The 17165-nt window shown below is 34.5% G+C and overlaps 1 protein-coding gene across 1 annotated transcript; it reads right to left on the bottom strand.

Moving 5' to 3' along the window:
* Positions 1-10307: 10307 nt before the first annotated feature.
* On the bottom strand, positions 10308-13383 carry LOC143556040 (nudix hydrolase 8-like). The gene is made up of 8 exons (XM_077045477.1): positions 13088-13383; positions 12402-12625; positions 12249-12314; positions 12015-12152; positions 11858-11935; positions 11681-11731; positions 10814-10957; positions 10308-10711 (listed from the first exon to the last, which is right to left on the bottom strand). Exons 1-8 carry the CDS (start codon positions 13215-13217, stop codon positions 10505-10507), a joined length of 1038 nt encoding a protein of 345 aa, XP_076901592.1. The 5' UTR covers positions 13218-13383; the 3' UTR covers positions 10308-10504.
* Positions 13384-17165: the final 3782 nt, after the last annotated feature.

The raw sequence follows: 17165 nt of genomic DNA, 5'->3' as shown, positions 1-17165 counted from the left end.
CACATAATCAACCTCGTCCTTATCCAAATCAGGATTAGGGCAACCTTGATTGTGCACGTCAGACAACCTTCCAGAAGGTATCTTTTTAAGGAATAAGAATATGCTGATGTTGACAGCTGCCAATGAAAGGTGGACAACTCAGCATAACCCATGTGCTACCACGTGATTATAACCAATGAAAAAGCACCAGGTGTCCCCAAGGACACGTGGCGCAAAGCAATTGGAGGAGGCCAACAAGGCCCTAATTGGGTCTGAGCCCAATCATTGGAAACCCTAGCACTATAAATACCACATCAACTCCACAAGGAGGGACACTCAATTACACAGTATTCAGCTATATTAAGCAATACACTCCAATTCCTTTACTCTTATATTATTATCTTCTCCTACAAATTCTTATTCTCACACCGGAGGGTTACCCCAAAGAGGACCCCTCTGTCCCTTTCTGAGGGGTAAGTTTACGGTGCTGTTCATTTTGTAGGTGGAAGAACCCAGATCCCAGAGAACCATCGGTGAAATAGCATAATCACACCCAAGGAAAGTAGATCGTCTACCAGTGAGTCGATCCACGTTTCTTCAATAATTATATAAAATTTTTTACGACAATAAGTAAAGTATATGTTATTAAAAAAATGTGTTGCTATTTAAAGGAAATCTAAAACAACACCTTCAATTTTAATAAAACACTTACACTTTATGTGTTGTTTTTATACGTTGCTAGCAAAATACACATTGAGTTTTTATTTGTAACTATTCTATTAGGTGTTTGTGTTGCTACCAAAACACACATTGTGTTGTTATATGTAACTATTCTATTAAGTGTTGTTATAAGTATTTTCATCAAAATACACGTTGTTTTATTATATTGTAACTATTGGGTGTGTTATATTAGGTGTTTCTATGCCAAGCAAAACGCACATTGTGCTATTGTAACTATTAGGTGTTGCTATATTAAGTGTTTTTTTTATCAAAATACACATTGTGCTATTACATGTAACTAATATGTGTTGGTATCCAAAGATTGTAGAATCAGGAAGAAGGAAAAAAAATGGATTAGATATAGAATAAAGCTCCTGTTGATTTAATTTGATTTTTGAAAATCAAATATGGATAAGCATAATTTATGTACGATTGGAAATAATACAAAATAAAACTTTGATGCAAGAAAATAGGACCTGCCAAAACTGATGAAATTTAAACAGACAATTTTGCCCTTTTCTAACTATATGTTGATTTTAATTTGTCAAGTTTTTATTGGTTCTTATATTTTCTATAAAATACTTGTTTTCTATTTAATCCAACCTCTTAAATACAAATGCTACTAATTGTACGAAGTTCTAAGGCGTCATAATTATGCATTAAGTAAAATACTTATGCATGAAAAAACTAATGCATTAAATAAATAGTTACGCATGAATAAAAAATAATTACACATGAAGAAAGTAATGCAACCTATATTTTTTTCCATTTATTTCCATTAGGATAACCCTCACACACATATATATATATATATAGAGGTAGGTTAAAATAAAAAGAGATAGTTTCCTAGGAAGACTAAGAATAAATCATAGTCATGGGATCATGTTAATCAATGGTTGAGATTTAAAATCACCAATAACCGACATAGTTTCCTAGAATTATTCTTTCATCATCATTTGTAATGCCAAATGTCAAAAATTGATTGGTTCTTACCATTCCTAGGAAACTCCTTATTCTTATTTGAACTTTTCTCTCTCTCTCTCTATATATATATATATATATATATAGAGAGAGAGAGAGAGAAAGGTTAAAATAAGAAGTTAGTATTTTCTAAAAAGTATAGGAAGTGATTAGGACCATTAGATTAAATACAATACACAAGGGTAGGATCGTCATACCTTTTTTTATTTGCTAACTAATTATATAGATATATATTTAAAAAGCATATACAAACTCTTTAATTCAGAGTTACATTACAAGATCTAACTATTAATTCTGGAAATTATATTCTTGGTAACCCAAACAAGAAAGTCAATTTTTTTGAAGTTTGAGTCACCGGAAGAGAAACCCAAGGCATCCATATCACAAAGAGGGGAAAAGAAACAACAGTTTTGTTCAACAAGCAGAATCGAACCAACTTTCTTGGTTAAATATGAACCGGAATCGGCACTCCGACCACCAATGCCAACATGTTCAATTCCGATCGCCGACCACCGACTCTACCGTCCAGTTTTGGTTCCCGTCGCTACGATCTACGATTTTGTTAACTCCGACATCATCACTTGACCCTTACCGCCATCGGCGTTGTCAGCAGCGCCGGAATTAGATGTATGAACCTAATGTCTTCTGTCTTTATATTAAACCTAATCAACCACATGTAAACTTTCATTAAAATAAAACATACAAAAAAACACTCTCACTAGGAATAACACATGACAACATTCAACATAACAAAACTATCTAATGTGAAACAAAAACACACCAACATGTTGATTTTGCAACAGAAACACACCAGCATTAAAAGGGGATTTTCCAGAAAAACCCTTTTAAAAAAACACTCTGACTAATAAACCGCCGTCGTCCACCGGAAAACACTAAGTAATTACCTCCGATTGAACGATTTTGCTTCAATTAAGGATGATGAACACACCAATGCTTCTTTCTGGTGATTTTTTAGTAATCGTATAACAAGTAAGATGTGAGAGAAAGAATCATTTGTGATTGATAATTTGTAGGACCTGCTGTATAGAGAAAATTGACATTTTTACCCCTATATCCCTTTAGTTTAGCCATGAAAATAAGACACACCGACGAAATAACTCACTTCGAATCTAAACCCTTAGATCGCCCAATCCAACGCATGAGATCACTTCCTACACTTTTTAGACACACTTCATTTTTTATTATAGCCTGACCCTATATATATATATATAGTGAGAGAGAGAGAGAGGAGATGCTAACGAAATGGTTCTTGAGCATCTTTACTTCTTGACCTTCACGTACCTTTCAAATTTGAACCAATTCTTAGCTTTTCACATTCTCACTTACTCCTATCAACCAATTCACATATTCCATTTGTCATATTATATCATCTTAAGACATTTTTTTATTGTTAAATCAAATACCTTTCACATACTATGCTTTTCTTTTGGACAAAGGGAGTCGTCGCACACCATAAAGAGGTACCAGAAAGAACAAGCTCATCAATGATCTAGAAGTTCTTGTTGTAGGTATGAAGAGGTTGAGCTACTCGTTAAGTACTCTATACTAATCGTCCAGTCTGTTAAAAGTTTGAATTAATTTGAGCTTAAACTTGTGAGGTCTATTTAATAAATGAATGTGAGATAGAGATTCATACATCAAGGTTAAACGATATTATGTAAATATATATAATAACATTTATATAATATAATTTATGATTATTATTAAAACTTGATGATTTATATTAGACTATACACACACACACTAAATGGATCGAGCTCTAGCTAAGCCGAGCCCACTTGGCTTGTTTACATATTTTATACTGGCAAACATAAACCCTTGCATCTTATTTAGAGTCAGTTAATAGGGATCTTTCTAAGTACCAACCCTAGCCGAAATCAAATTTATATAGAGTTCAACCTCCATAATGCATGGGAGGTGCATTCGGAAGGTCATTTGGAAATACGTCTTGAAATTCATTCACCACGACTCCACGAGAAGTTACTTGAGAGCACTATTGACGCTCTTTTTCTTCCTTCTTTTAATCAGTAACATACCCATAAAACGTTACATTATAACTAAAATATTTCTCGTTTTCATACACACGTATATTTGATACCAGCTGTCTTATTTAGCTACTCAATTGTACTTATATACAATTGTTGTTTTGCACATGCTCATGGCATTGATCATTCAATGCTCCATCAATTGATGGCATGTGAAGCTGTTAAATTTTATCCATGGTGAATCTTATTTGCCTTTAAACTGCATATGCTCTCCATTTCTTTTCAGCTTTAATCATGTGTGATTTTAATTCTCATTTTTACCTTTTCTTAAACCATGAAGGACAAACACTTTTGAAGCAGGCACTACTAGAAAAAAGGTCTTTCTTGACATGCGCACAATGATACGCGTTGATTTATGACGCACAATTGTGCAAGTCATTAAAATGATGTCATAAATTTTGAAAATTAGAAGATTTACGACACTCATTTTGGTGTGTCATTAAACAAGTGTCGTAAATAAAAAAAAGGGATGCGTGTCACATGTGCGGGTCATCTTTCACTCAAAATAAAATAAAATAATCTCAAAAGTATGATGGATATATATGTTTACCAAATTATTAAAACTCACTCACCAAAGGCCACAAACGTCAAGTCTCTAAATATCTAAACACTCATCCATCCGCCGCCATGGCCATCGTCTGCCGCCTGAGATCTCTCACGCGACTCCGGTTCAGTCACACCAACCGCCGTTAATTCGTATCGGCCGCTCAGCTCCAGTACGATTAATGAGTCATCAACAGACATAAGGGCAACGCTTCCACCAGGTAAGTTCTAATTTTACGAATATGTGATTATTCATTTCGATTAGGGTTTTATTGAATCTGGTAAATTGATATTTGGGATTGTACTGTTTCTATTAGGAACAACCAATAACTAATTCTGACTTATACTAGAATTACTGTATGGTTTTGGTCCTACTTCTCAACATAAAATACAAACAGGATCAATATATGTTAACCAGGTGTAATACCGAGATCAATGAAAAAATCTGTCTCTAATTTGCAATTTGGGAGAGCTTAATTTAGGTAATTTTTCCATAGTTACTAACTGTTGTAGTTTACTAAATGAAGAAAGCATTCAGGTTTAGCAGACATAGAAATCAAAACTTTATGTGATTATCTCTATTGATTGGAGCTCTTTTAAGTTTTAACAAATTTATATCACAACTCACAAGCTTAATTTTTTTTGGGAATCTATGACTTTCCCTGTTGGTGCTTAGAAGATGGGTGTTGAAGTATAAATTAGTTGAAATACAATTCTTAAATTTCTAGCTAACATTTCCGCTTATTGACCATTTTTTGGCTTATAATTTGCATTTTTTTACCCTAACAAGGATACGATCTATACAAAAGGTAATCGTCTTCTAAGTCTACTACCCCTGAAGCCAAACGGGTCAGAATCCATTCTTTTGGTGGCAGGAGATGAATATAATGGTTACTCAAAAGTTTCATACTCTTGATGAGTTTATGTTGAGTAGTTTTTCAGTGTAATGTTGAAGCAAGCTGAATAACATGTTGACTGTGAGCAGAAAGGTGTGACCATGGGATCCATTTCGTTAGTGAATTAATTTTTTGTTTGCCAACAGCTTCTTTATTATTAGTTTTAAATCTGTAGCAATTTCGGAATTTTAGTCGGTTTGTTTATGAAATGCAGCCTATGCTTAAATTTCATGTAGGAGGTCGTTCATGAAGGACTTAAAAGTTCAAATACTCGTTGATAACAATGCAAGTGTAGTTTAACAGTAAACTTTTTTATAAGCACAATAAGCTCAAACCGTGAAACCAAATCGGTACTAAACTTTTAAGAACGGTTTAGTTTGGTTCATTGTTAATTTTCAACGGTTTGGTTTCTGTTATAACGGTTTGTCTCTTGGTTTGACTTAAGAACCATAAAAACCGAAAACCGTGAACGCCCGACCCTTATAAAGTTCTTGTTAAAATTATAAAGGTTTTGAAATGTTTGTTTGCTTTGAATTGGGGGTGTCCTTTTTAACCCTATTCGAATACCGAACCCGACTCGATTTACCCCACCCGATTAAGCGTCAAACCCAAACCCGAAACTGTGTAGTTGGGTTGAAAGAAGCAGATTCGGAATGAAAGAAGCTTTATAGTGCAGTAACTTTATGATCGCATATGATAGGATATGGGTGGTTTTTTTTAAACATTATACCTACTGTGTAATATATTGTGATATACACTATATTAAAAATGGAAACTTTAATTTGGTATAGCATACTACTTGCATGCTTGTTAAAGGTGTATATATATATATATATATAAACGTTTTCTTTGTTTATTTTAATCTTAGGTTTGGGGAGGCAAATACAAATACACGCATGCGGTTTTCGATGCGGTTCGAGAAGAATGGTCGGCGTATACAACAGTTTATATTTTGATAGTGATATGTATGGTATTAAATATTAACCGATACTTTTGTTAACTTAGGAGATATATGTAATATTTTGATTTAGCATGTTTAATTTAGAAATTGAATACGTAGTTTTTGCTTCTATATTTTTAGTAATTAATGGAAATATTAATAACCATAAAAAACATTTTTCTTTTAAAAAAAGGTTATACTATGACACACATATATGCATGTCGTTAATGGGTGTCGTAAACACCGGTTTGAAAAGCGCGTCATAAATGCATGTCAAAAATGTGTGTCACAAATGAGTGTCATTAATGTGTGTCAATAAATATGACATGCAAAAAGCGTGTCCCTCCTTGACGCGCATTTGCGTGTCATAAGTACCCATCAAATTATCTAGTAGTGAGGCTACATATGTTAACTGACTTTGGTGTCAGCATATATAAACATCCATCAAATTATCCGGTTTTTATTCGTCATCAGATCTCTTCTCTACCCTAATTTTCGAGCAGTTTACATTTTCTCCCTCGTATGTAACACATAAACAACATACTGATTTTCTTATATATTATTTTTTTATTTTTTATAACTTTACACCGAAAATCATACACATACATACATACAAAAATTAGATGCTGAAGTACAAAATCATTTAGATATTAGTTGAAAATAGAAATATATAATTATTTACATAAATAAGTAGTTTTCTTCAAACTAAATATAACAAATTAATAATTAATTATAATAAAGAAAAAAATTTCCACATCAAAGTTATATCTAACCCATACAATATATGGGCGTGTAACGTGTTCACGTTAGAGGTGGACAACAAAACCGGTTCCTGGAACCGGTTCCACGGAACCGAACCGGAACCGAACCGGTTCCTACCCGTTTTTCGTAGGAACCGGTTCGGTTCCGTTTCAACCCGACGATCCGGGACCGGTTTGACATGTTTGGAGGTGGACCGGGTAGGAACCGGAACCGAACCGGAACCGGTTCTGGAACCGGTTCGACCGGAACCGGTTCGGAACCGGTTATAGCCGTTGGAGTGGTTCTAGCCGTTGGGAAACGGTTTTATGGCCGTTTTTTGACCGTTGGGGTCAAAAATGGCCGTTTTTTGGCTCCCCAAACACCCCACTACTAGTATAAATAGGTATTTGGTGTAATGGGTTCATCACAACACTCAAAACGCAAACCCGAACGCAAAAAAATACAAAAAAACGCTATTACAACGTTCTGAGTTCTCTAATCTCTTGTTTTCTCTTCTTCTATATTCATATTTGTTGTTATGGCTGCCTCACAATCATCGGTTGGTCAAGGTTCCACCGCCGGACCAAGTTTCGTTCGTATTGTACCTCATAATCGTAATCAAGAGATTTGGTGCAATTGGGATTTGGTTGAATTGAGTGACCATTCATTGAAGGCTCGGTGCAAGTTTTGTGGGATTTATTTAAACCCACTTTCGAATTCAAATTTGAAGAAACACATCGAAAGACCGTATTGCAGGGCGTTGAAACAGAACGTCGAGTCGCAACAAACGCAAATGGATAGTGAAGGCGGAATATTTACATACCAAATTGATCGAGTTCAAGATCGTATGGCGAAGTTTGTGATTCAAGAAGCTTTGCCGTTTAGCCACTTCGACAACCCTCGCTTAACCGCCATGATTCGAGATACGCTTCAACCACAATACACTCACGTAAGTCGTCATACTCTTAAACGTTATTGTTTAAAATTGTGGAAGAAGGCCAAAGAGGTACTAATTGCATATTTTGAAAATATAAATACGGGAATAAACTTAACTACTGATGTTTGGTCGGCTCCACATGGTCTACCCGAATCTTATCTTTGTGTCACCGCTCATTGGGTAGACCCGTCATCGTGGGAAATGATGAAACGCACCATTGCTTTCGAACTCTTTGAGTATCCACATACGGGAGATAATTTGTTTGAAATTTTAGATTATGTTATAAAAACTTATAAACTAGAAAATAAAATATTTTCAATTGCATTTGATAACGCGTCGAATAATACATCGGCGGTTGATAAATTAAAATTAAAATATACGCCGATTTGCAATGGTGTATTTTTTCACTCAAGGTGTGTTGCACATATCATTAATTTAATCGTGCAAGACGGACTTGCTTCGGATGAGGTTACATCGGTTATAAACGATTTTAGAGTAATGCTACATGAAGTTTTTAAGAAAAGTAAAAAAAGACAAATGGATTATAGAAAATTTTGTAAAGATACGGGAAGAAAAGCTTTGGGAGCTAATTGGGATGTACCTCATCGATGGAATTCCACTTGCATAATGTTTCAAAGTGCTTTGAAACAAAGAGACACTTTACAAATGTTTCATTCTAGTCTTGCCGAGAATGATTTGGCAATCCCCTTTTCAAATGAGAAATGGGAAATTATCAATGACTTATCGACTTTTCTTGAAGTTTTTAAAACATCAACTACGAAACTATCGGGAACGTATTATCCGACAAGTCCCTTGGTTCTTTCGGAGTTATTTTTAATCGTTAACAATCTTAAAGAATTTGAAAATAAAAGTCCAATGTTTTCAAACATCATATTACCAATGAAGTTTAAATTAAAAAAATACTTTCTTGAATTGCCACCGATTTTTACTTGCGCCGCCGCTTTAAACCCAATGTTAAATGTTACGGGGGTTGAATGTGTAATAGACGAAATTTTTTCAGCCTTAGATATGCATGAAGTTGACCCAAACTTTTCAACAGAGGCACAAAATGATTTTAACTTGAATTTTAAATTTATGTATGACTTTTATATAAATAAATATGGGTCAAACATACACATGCCTACGCCGGGGGGGTCTTCATCAAGTTCAAGTGCTCCTAGAGTACGAGACCCCATGATTAGCCTTATGAACACCGTTCGCAACGTAACGGCTAAAAAACAAAGGGGTAACACCCCTTCAAGCGAACTAGGAAGGTATAGTGCATATGATTTCTCTACCGGTTTATCCGAAGAGGAATATGGCACTTTTGATGTTTTGGCTTGGTGGAAGGTAAAGGAAACCGAGTTTCCGATTCTTGCCACCATGGCCCGTGATTTACTAACCGCCCAAGCTTCTACGGTAGCTTCGGAATCTGCTTTTTCTCTTAGTGGCAGGGTAATATCGGTGAGAAGAACAAGACTGAATTCGGAGTCGGTGGAGATGTGCATTTGCTTGAAGGATCACTTGGACTCAATCGATCGTGTTCAACACGTAACCACTCTGGAAGACGAAACACCACTTGATGTTCGAGTGCACGACGAACAAGAAGGCGTTTCTACAAGTAATTCTGATGAATAAGTCGCCACTCAATAATTACGACGAACAAGAAGGCTTTTATAGAAATAATATGTCACAACTTTATATTTATAAGTTTAATGTTTTGTTAGTTTGTTTTTGAATATTTTAAAACATGTAACCTTTTTTTTTGAACTTCTTAAAGTAAATAAAATGAATTTTATGTTAATTGTTTTTTTTATTAAACATGTTATACAAATACGAGCAGCGGAAACGAAAAACGAAAAAAAAAATTATTTTTTACACTGTAACCGGTTGGAACCGGTTACAGTGTAAGAACCGGTTTAGGAACCGGTCAGAACCGGTTCCACCGGTTCCGGGTCCGAGGGTTGGGGAACCGGTTCGGTTCCCTAACCGGTTCGAACATGGAACCGGTTTAAACAGTGATGTTGACTAATGGAACCGGTTCTGAACCGGTTCCGGTTCCTTTGACCAACCCGATTTGATCACCTATAGTTCACGTTGTACTAAAATAAATAAAATTAACAAGTTAGCCCATTTAAAAACAGAATAAATATATTTTAAGTTTATCATGTCAACATGTTTATGACTTATTTAACGTTTTTACATTGTGTTTACAACTTAATTATAACTTACTACTGTTACATGCCAACCCATTTAGATAAACGGGTTAGCCGGTTGATATCTTTTTCACTACACTCAACTAGTCACGAACACAATTGTCCGATTTGACAAAATTAATTTCGCATCAACAATAGACACGTATCATTTAAGATAATGTTATATTTATTCTTGTCTGTTATTTATTTATTTATTTATTTATTTTGATAACGATGTACCATTGATAATTAACCAGAAAACCAAAAAGTTGATTTAACATGAACTTGTGACATTTTCCTACAAAGATATTTATGCCTTCAATAAATGACATAAATTCAATCTACAATATCCAAATATGTACAAACTGTAATAATCATCTATACATTTATGTCTCAATATATACATGTCATGTCATGTCATGTCACAAACCTCTTATCACTATGTATACACATATACACACAACATGTATACAGTACATATAATTACATACATTAAAATTAAAATTTCAAGTTGAGCAACCATCAAACTGTTGATCATCAACAACATTATAATACAAGGAAGATAATCTGTTATCAAACTTTGACACGACTTTATGAACCGATAATCCACAGTATCGCTTCCCGATCCTAGCAATGCATATGTCTATGATTTTCTTGAACATATTGTCGCCTTTGATTAACGGTTGTTCAACAAACTCCGTTAAAGCCATCCACTATACAAAAAAATAAAATAAAATGAAATATTAGATATTTGATTATTGTGTTTGTTTGTGTAAATATTTAATGTGTACACAAATCAACCCGGCCCGTTTTACCTTGGCTGCTTGAACTTCAAGATCATCGATATTGATATCACTTGAAACGGGTCTTAGCATGCATATGAAGAACAAATCCGACTTTTCAAAAGCCACATTGTGCGCGTGCCTAAAAGCTATAACTTCCAAGAATTCGGTATCAATCTGGAACAAGAATAAGAAGTAAAAAAGGTTAGATAAATGGGTCATGTTCGCTGGTTGGCGGGCCTAACCCGAATATTTGATACATGACCGAACACGACAGAGATCTGAATACTGTGTCAGACATATGAACCCAAGCACGACATGAATATTCCCAGGTTGGCACGTATACGACCCGTTTAACCTGACTTTTACATATTAATACCTTAAAGTTACAGTTTTACAACAATAAATATACACTTATATAAAACATTTATATTTTAGTTATAACTACATATTTAACTTTGACATAAACACAAATTAAAAGATAAATATGTCAAATGGGTCAACACACGAACACGACCCGTTTAACTCGTTTGCGTTTTACATATAATACCTTAAAATTACAATTTAACAACGAAAATTCAAATTTATATAAAATAATTATATTCCAATAATAAATATTATATCAATGTATATTTTAACTTTCGGCATAAAATACATAATAAATTTAACCTGTGACATAAAAGTATAAAACACATTTTCTTAAACAATATAAATCATAAACGGGTCAACCCACGAACCCGTCTAGTTGACACGAACACAAACCATTTAGCTAAACGTGCTCACTGGTTAACCGAAAACTGACCCTAACCCGTTTATCCTAAACCCAAACCTGTCAATTCGTGTCGTGCCAAAAAATCACACCCTTAATGTGGTACGTCATTTTTATTCATGGATTCTTACCCCAGTTTCCTCTTTCACTTCTCTTACAGCTCCGGTGAAAATCTCCTCTGACTAGTCAAACATCAAAACATAAATTTTTTTACAAATGTTACATAGGTCGTCTTGTAATTGTAAAATTACTACCGTGTCCATCTAAAATGCTTAATAAGTAATACAGATATAGATAACAATGCACACCTCAAGAATGAAGCCTGTAGGTAATTTCCAAAGCCCAAAAAGCTCGGGTGCACAGTGTTTCTCTTGAACCACGAGAACCTGCACCCGACGTCTTAAATAAAAACAACTTGTACAAATCCATAGCATGTTAAACTACTATATGTATATAATGATATACCTCGTTTTTGTCGTTCATAACGAACCCACCGACTCCCACTTGATGAGAAGCATTCGCGGGTAACATACACGGTTCATTAGGAATCCAATATGTCATCATAACATATCTTGTTTCCGCGTGATGGTACTTAAATCCTTCCTATAACAAATATACATTTTAAGTATAATAATAATAGTAATAATAATAATAATAATAAAAACATTTTCTATGTGATGACAAAGGCAGAAGCTTTACCCTTACTGCTATAGGAACAAGATCACATTTTTCCACAGGCAACTTTAGCCAAATTCCCTTTTTACCCTGCAAATACATGAACAAACATACCGTAACCGCCTACGACAAAAGGGTATTTTGGGAACAAGTTTTATCAACAAGAATGAACTATACCTCTTTTCTCCAAATTGAAACAGATGACCGAAGAAGCGAGGCAAAAACATTAGTCTCAAATGGTAATTTATCCGGATTCACAACAACACCACCATACTCGTCATCAAACGCATCAAGAACTAGCCTTTCAGTTAACAAACTCGGGTTTTTGCTTGAATGATCATATCTATATGAATAACTTCCCACTTCATATCTTTCTTGCCCAACAAAACCAATAGAATTACCTATAAAACATGAGAAAATAATGCTAATAATATTCGCAATCTTTCATAACATTAACATGTAACTTTTTTGAGCATTTGAAATAATGTTATATACAATAAAGTGACAGGTAAACAGTCAACAAGTTGTACCGCAAATTAAGTGATTCAAAACATTAACTTATATATTTTTGAGCATTTGAAATAATGTCATATATAATAAAGTGACAGGTAAACAGTCAACAAGCTCTGCCACAAATTAAGTGATTCAAAACATTAACATATATTTTTTTGAGCATTTGAAATAATGTTATATACAATAAAGTGACATGTAAACAGTCAACAAGCTGTACCGCAAATTGAGTGATTCGAAACATTAACATATTTTTTTTAGCAATTGAAATAATGTCATATACAATAAAGTGGCAGGTAAACAGAAAATAAGCTGCACCGCAGATTGATTTAAAGATTGAAGCAAAATGATACCTTTGTAAGAGCAAGTAAAGGTTGAGGCCTTAAAAGAACAAGCCTTGAAGTTGGAAGTAGCTAAAGACAACATCGAACCAATCGAATTCGACATAAAGATTGATTTTGCATAATATAATTTCAAATCCATGACTACACCACAAATCAATTCTCAAAGACTACTTATACCCGAGTTTGTATCAAAGAACATAATCTTATAAAAATAAATACGAATCTTGATTAAAACAAGGGGTATTCTTGGAAATTGTCAATTTCGGATGAAACTAAAAAATGGTGTCCAGAAATGATGAAGTAACAAGAAACAGGGGTTATGAAGGTTTTGTATATTATTATTGTGGCATATATAATATGTTACATGCAACTATGCAAGTATTTGAAGAAAGTTTAAAATGTGGACAAATCATTTTATCCATCCAAAAATGTGTGGGGTCTATTACACACGGGGATCACGTGCTGTTCACATAATTATAATATGACATATAAAAATATAAAATATCTATAATTAAAGAAAAAAAATCTTTGGTCAAATATCTATGATTGTAGAAAATCCGGGTCACCTAGACGGGTATTTGAAACCTTCAATTGTAAAACCTGACTGGTCAACCTTCGTGTGAGAACTGACAATGATCCTTTAAAACCAATATTGTCAGTCTTGTCACATGAAGGAGGTTTACGTAGTGACAAATCTTCGTGTGAGAACTGACAATGATCATGCAAAACCAATATCGTCAGCCTTGTCACAGAAAGGAGGTTTATGCAGTGACAACCCTGTGGCGCAAAGATCAATATTTGGTTCGTAATTTCTTATAGAATAAAAATGTACGAGTATGAGTATTAGTCGAATTAGATCAGACCCGTTCTTCTTTTACCTTTCTATTTATAGTGGAGAAATTATATAGTTGGTATGACATGTGTTCTACTGGTCAAGGGAAAACTTTCTTTTTGTTCCATGTTGTCCTCACGTGCCATGTCATTTTACCGGGCCGGATATTCTAACGCTGGTTTGCCCGCGAATTAGAGTCATATCACTTTAACAAAAAAAATGATGGAAAATCATGAAAATAGTAAGCTGGCCGGATGTATTTATCTAAAAAGGTTTTAACTTTTAAAAAAAAAGTACATTAACCGTTACGCTAAATCAAAATATACATAAATTTTGCACATATGACATGAAAGTCCTGAAGTCTAATATATAATTCGATGTGTAGATGTAACCATGAATGCATGCACACAAGTATGGTTAAGTTATACTAAATTACTAACATTTAAATAATAATAATAATAGCTATTTTTTGATACACACGTTTGATTAACTTAATTAACTTTTAAAAAGTTTACAGTAGTTATTTTGATTTGTATCTAAGTATATATCAAATAAATATAATAATCTTGTGGTGAAGGAGGACCTAGCTAGCCATCATGTTGATTATATATTTATTTAACTCGTGAAAGCATATAAAGATATTATGTATTTTTTTTCTTGTGACAACTTTTGTCTATTTAAGTCAATAAAATCATAATTTTAAATTATAAATTGGCCTCACTAGATGGATTTTAAAAGGATAATGTTTTATCCTAGTAGGCTGTCATTTGTCAGTTTGTTATTCGTCGTTTGTTCGATTTCGATCATCATGTTTATGAGATGCCACAAAGATATATTTTGTGTTTTTTTTAAACAAAAGGCATTCAAAAGAAAATATTATTTAAATATGATGACACGACTACATGACACAAAATGATATGTAAACACCTAATTATGTGTTTATGAGATTAGGTTAGAAACCTAATAATATACACATCTAAGTGTGTGTTACCCTTTGTTAACTATGAATCTATATTACATTTGTTCTCTTGGATGTTTAAACTTCAAATACATATAATATAAAATTTTTATAATTCCTAACGTACAAAATTCATAACATGCAAAAACGTAAGCAAATCACGCTCAAGCCAAAACACAAAAACGCTCAGCCGAGAAACAAAAACGCTTATACGCTTAAGGAAACTCGGTCACACTCATGTCAAAAATGAATTCAATGAAGATCCATATGTGTTTGTTTGGATGAATTGATGATTAATTAGATATAGATTGATGATTCCGATATCATTTGATGTGGTTTCATAGATCGATTTCAAGAAAACGCTCATACGCTCAAGGAAACCCAGTTATGCTCAAAGTTAAAAATTGATTTAATTGAAGATCCAGATGCGTTTGTTTGGATGATAATTAATTTGATCAATTTCGAAGTTTAATTGATCAATTGCTAAAAACAATTGCTTAAAACAAACCCGCGAACAAAAGGGAAGCAGAGCTACGATTTTCCGACGAGTTGCCATACACTCGTCGTTAACGCTGGTGATGGTGACGGTGGATTGTTGATGCCGGCGAGTGATGGACGGTGGTGGTGGAGATGGATTAACGGAGGAAGTTGCGATCTATGGTGGAGGAAAGTTTGATTTAGGGTTTGTGTGTTTCCGAAATCCACGAATATTGTAGTATTGTACACTAATGTACGATAAGGATTTTTATATTCTATCTTTTATCTTATGTGTTACCCTTTGTTAACTATAAATCTAAAATCTATATTACATTTGTTCTTTTGGATGTTTAAACTTTAAATATATAATATATAAATATTTTATAATTTTAAACTTAGAGATGTAAGAAAATTTTTGAACGCTCTTTTAGTCTGTTATTCACGTATACACAATCAAAGATAGACATGTTAACTCGAACACGAGTCATTTATTAAACATGTTGATATGACAACTTAAAAGTCGGAAATTGTAGGCCCTGCGCCAAACTAAAAAGAGGTCGTTCAAATTCAAGTATCCCTATTTTGCCAAACTTAAGAGAGGTTGTAAACATCTGCACAAAAACATTTGGGGGGTGTTTGGTACAGAGAATGGAACAGGAGAGAAAATAGAAATGGAAATGGAATTGTAGAGAAAGAGAATTGGTATGGAGAATAAGAATCATTTCTCTTGTTTGGTACACGAGAAAATAAACAGAGAACTCTACCATACCTAACCCCACCTCCACCCAACCTGACACCACTCACCACCGCAGCCCCACCACCACAGCCCCACCACCACAAGCACCACCACCACAGCCCCACCACCACCACCAGCCCCACACCACCAGCACCACCACCACAGCCCTTTCTTCAACCACAGCCCACCACCACCGGCTGCCGCCACCAAATCCCCTTCTTCAACCACAGTACACAAGAAATTAAAAAGATTCAAATTTTTGGAACATAAGATATAGAAAAAGGAGGCTCAGATCTGTCATCACTGCCTCTTTGGAGATTTTGTGGTGGTGGTTGTGGTGGCGATGATGATGATGATAATCAGAAGCCACCTGCGACCACCGCCGATTTCCACCACCACTGTCACCCACCTGCGACCACAATCACCCGACCATCTGAAAACCCTAACCTACCACGAACCACCACTTGAAACCCTAATCTCCGTTCACCCGTACCACCTGCAACCTACAACCGGTTACCATCTCTGTGTTCACCACTGCGAACGGCGGAGACGGGGTGGCGGTTGCAGACTTGGAGACGAGGTGGCGACCGGAGACGGGGTGGCGGCCGGAGACGGGGTGGTGGCCGGAGACGATGTGGTGACATGCTATGAGGAGGCTGCTGAGAAATGGATTTCTCTTTGTTTTAAAGAGAAATAGAATTCTCTAGTTTTAGAGAAATAGAAAGAGAAATAGAAATGAAAAGTGGAAAACAAACAAAAGAAATTTCTAATTCTATTTCTCCCCAATCAAATCCCTCTACAAAACACCCCCTTGGTTTAGAGCAAAATATCTCTATCATGGCCGTTTATAGGATAATGGAAATAATGATGATGACGGAAATAACGACTAGCATTAAAAATTTAAACACCTACACAAGTTTTGAAAACAGTTCCAAATGCTAATAAGTTGGCATCAGAAATATATGATTAACCTTGAAATAAATAATTAAATATATTTCGATTATTGGAAGTTAGAATATTAAATTGTTGAATCAGAAATAATTGAATATAATTAATAAATCTATAAATCTAAATTGAGAAGTTA

Source organism: Bidens hawaiensis, unplaced genomic scaffold, assembly GCF_021521415.1.
Source record: "Bidens hawaiensis isolate Kalapana, Puna unplaced genomic scaffold, B.hawaiensis_p1.1 tig00018425_1, whole genome shotgun sequence".
Lineage (NCBI taxonomy): Eukaryota > Viridiplantae > Streptophyta > Magnoliopsida > Asterales > Asteraceae > Bidens > Bidens hawaiensis.
Note: the sequence above shows the minus strand (reverse complement) of the source record. Positions and strands in the feature narration are given on the sequence as shown.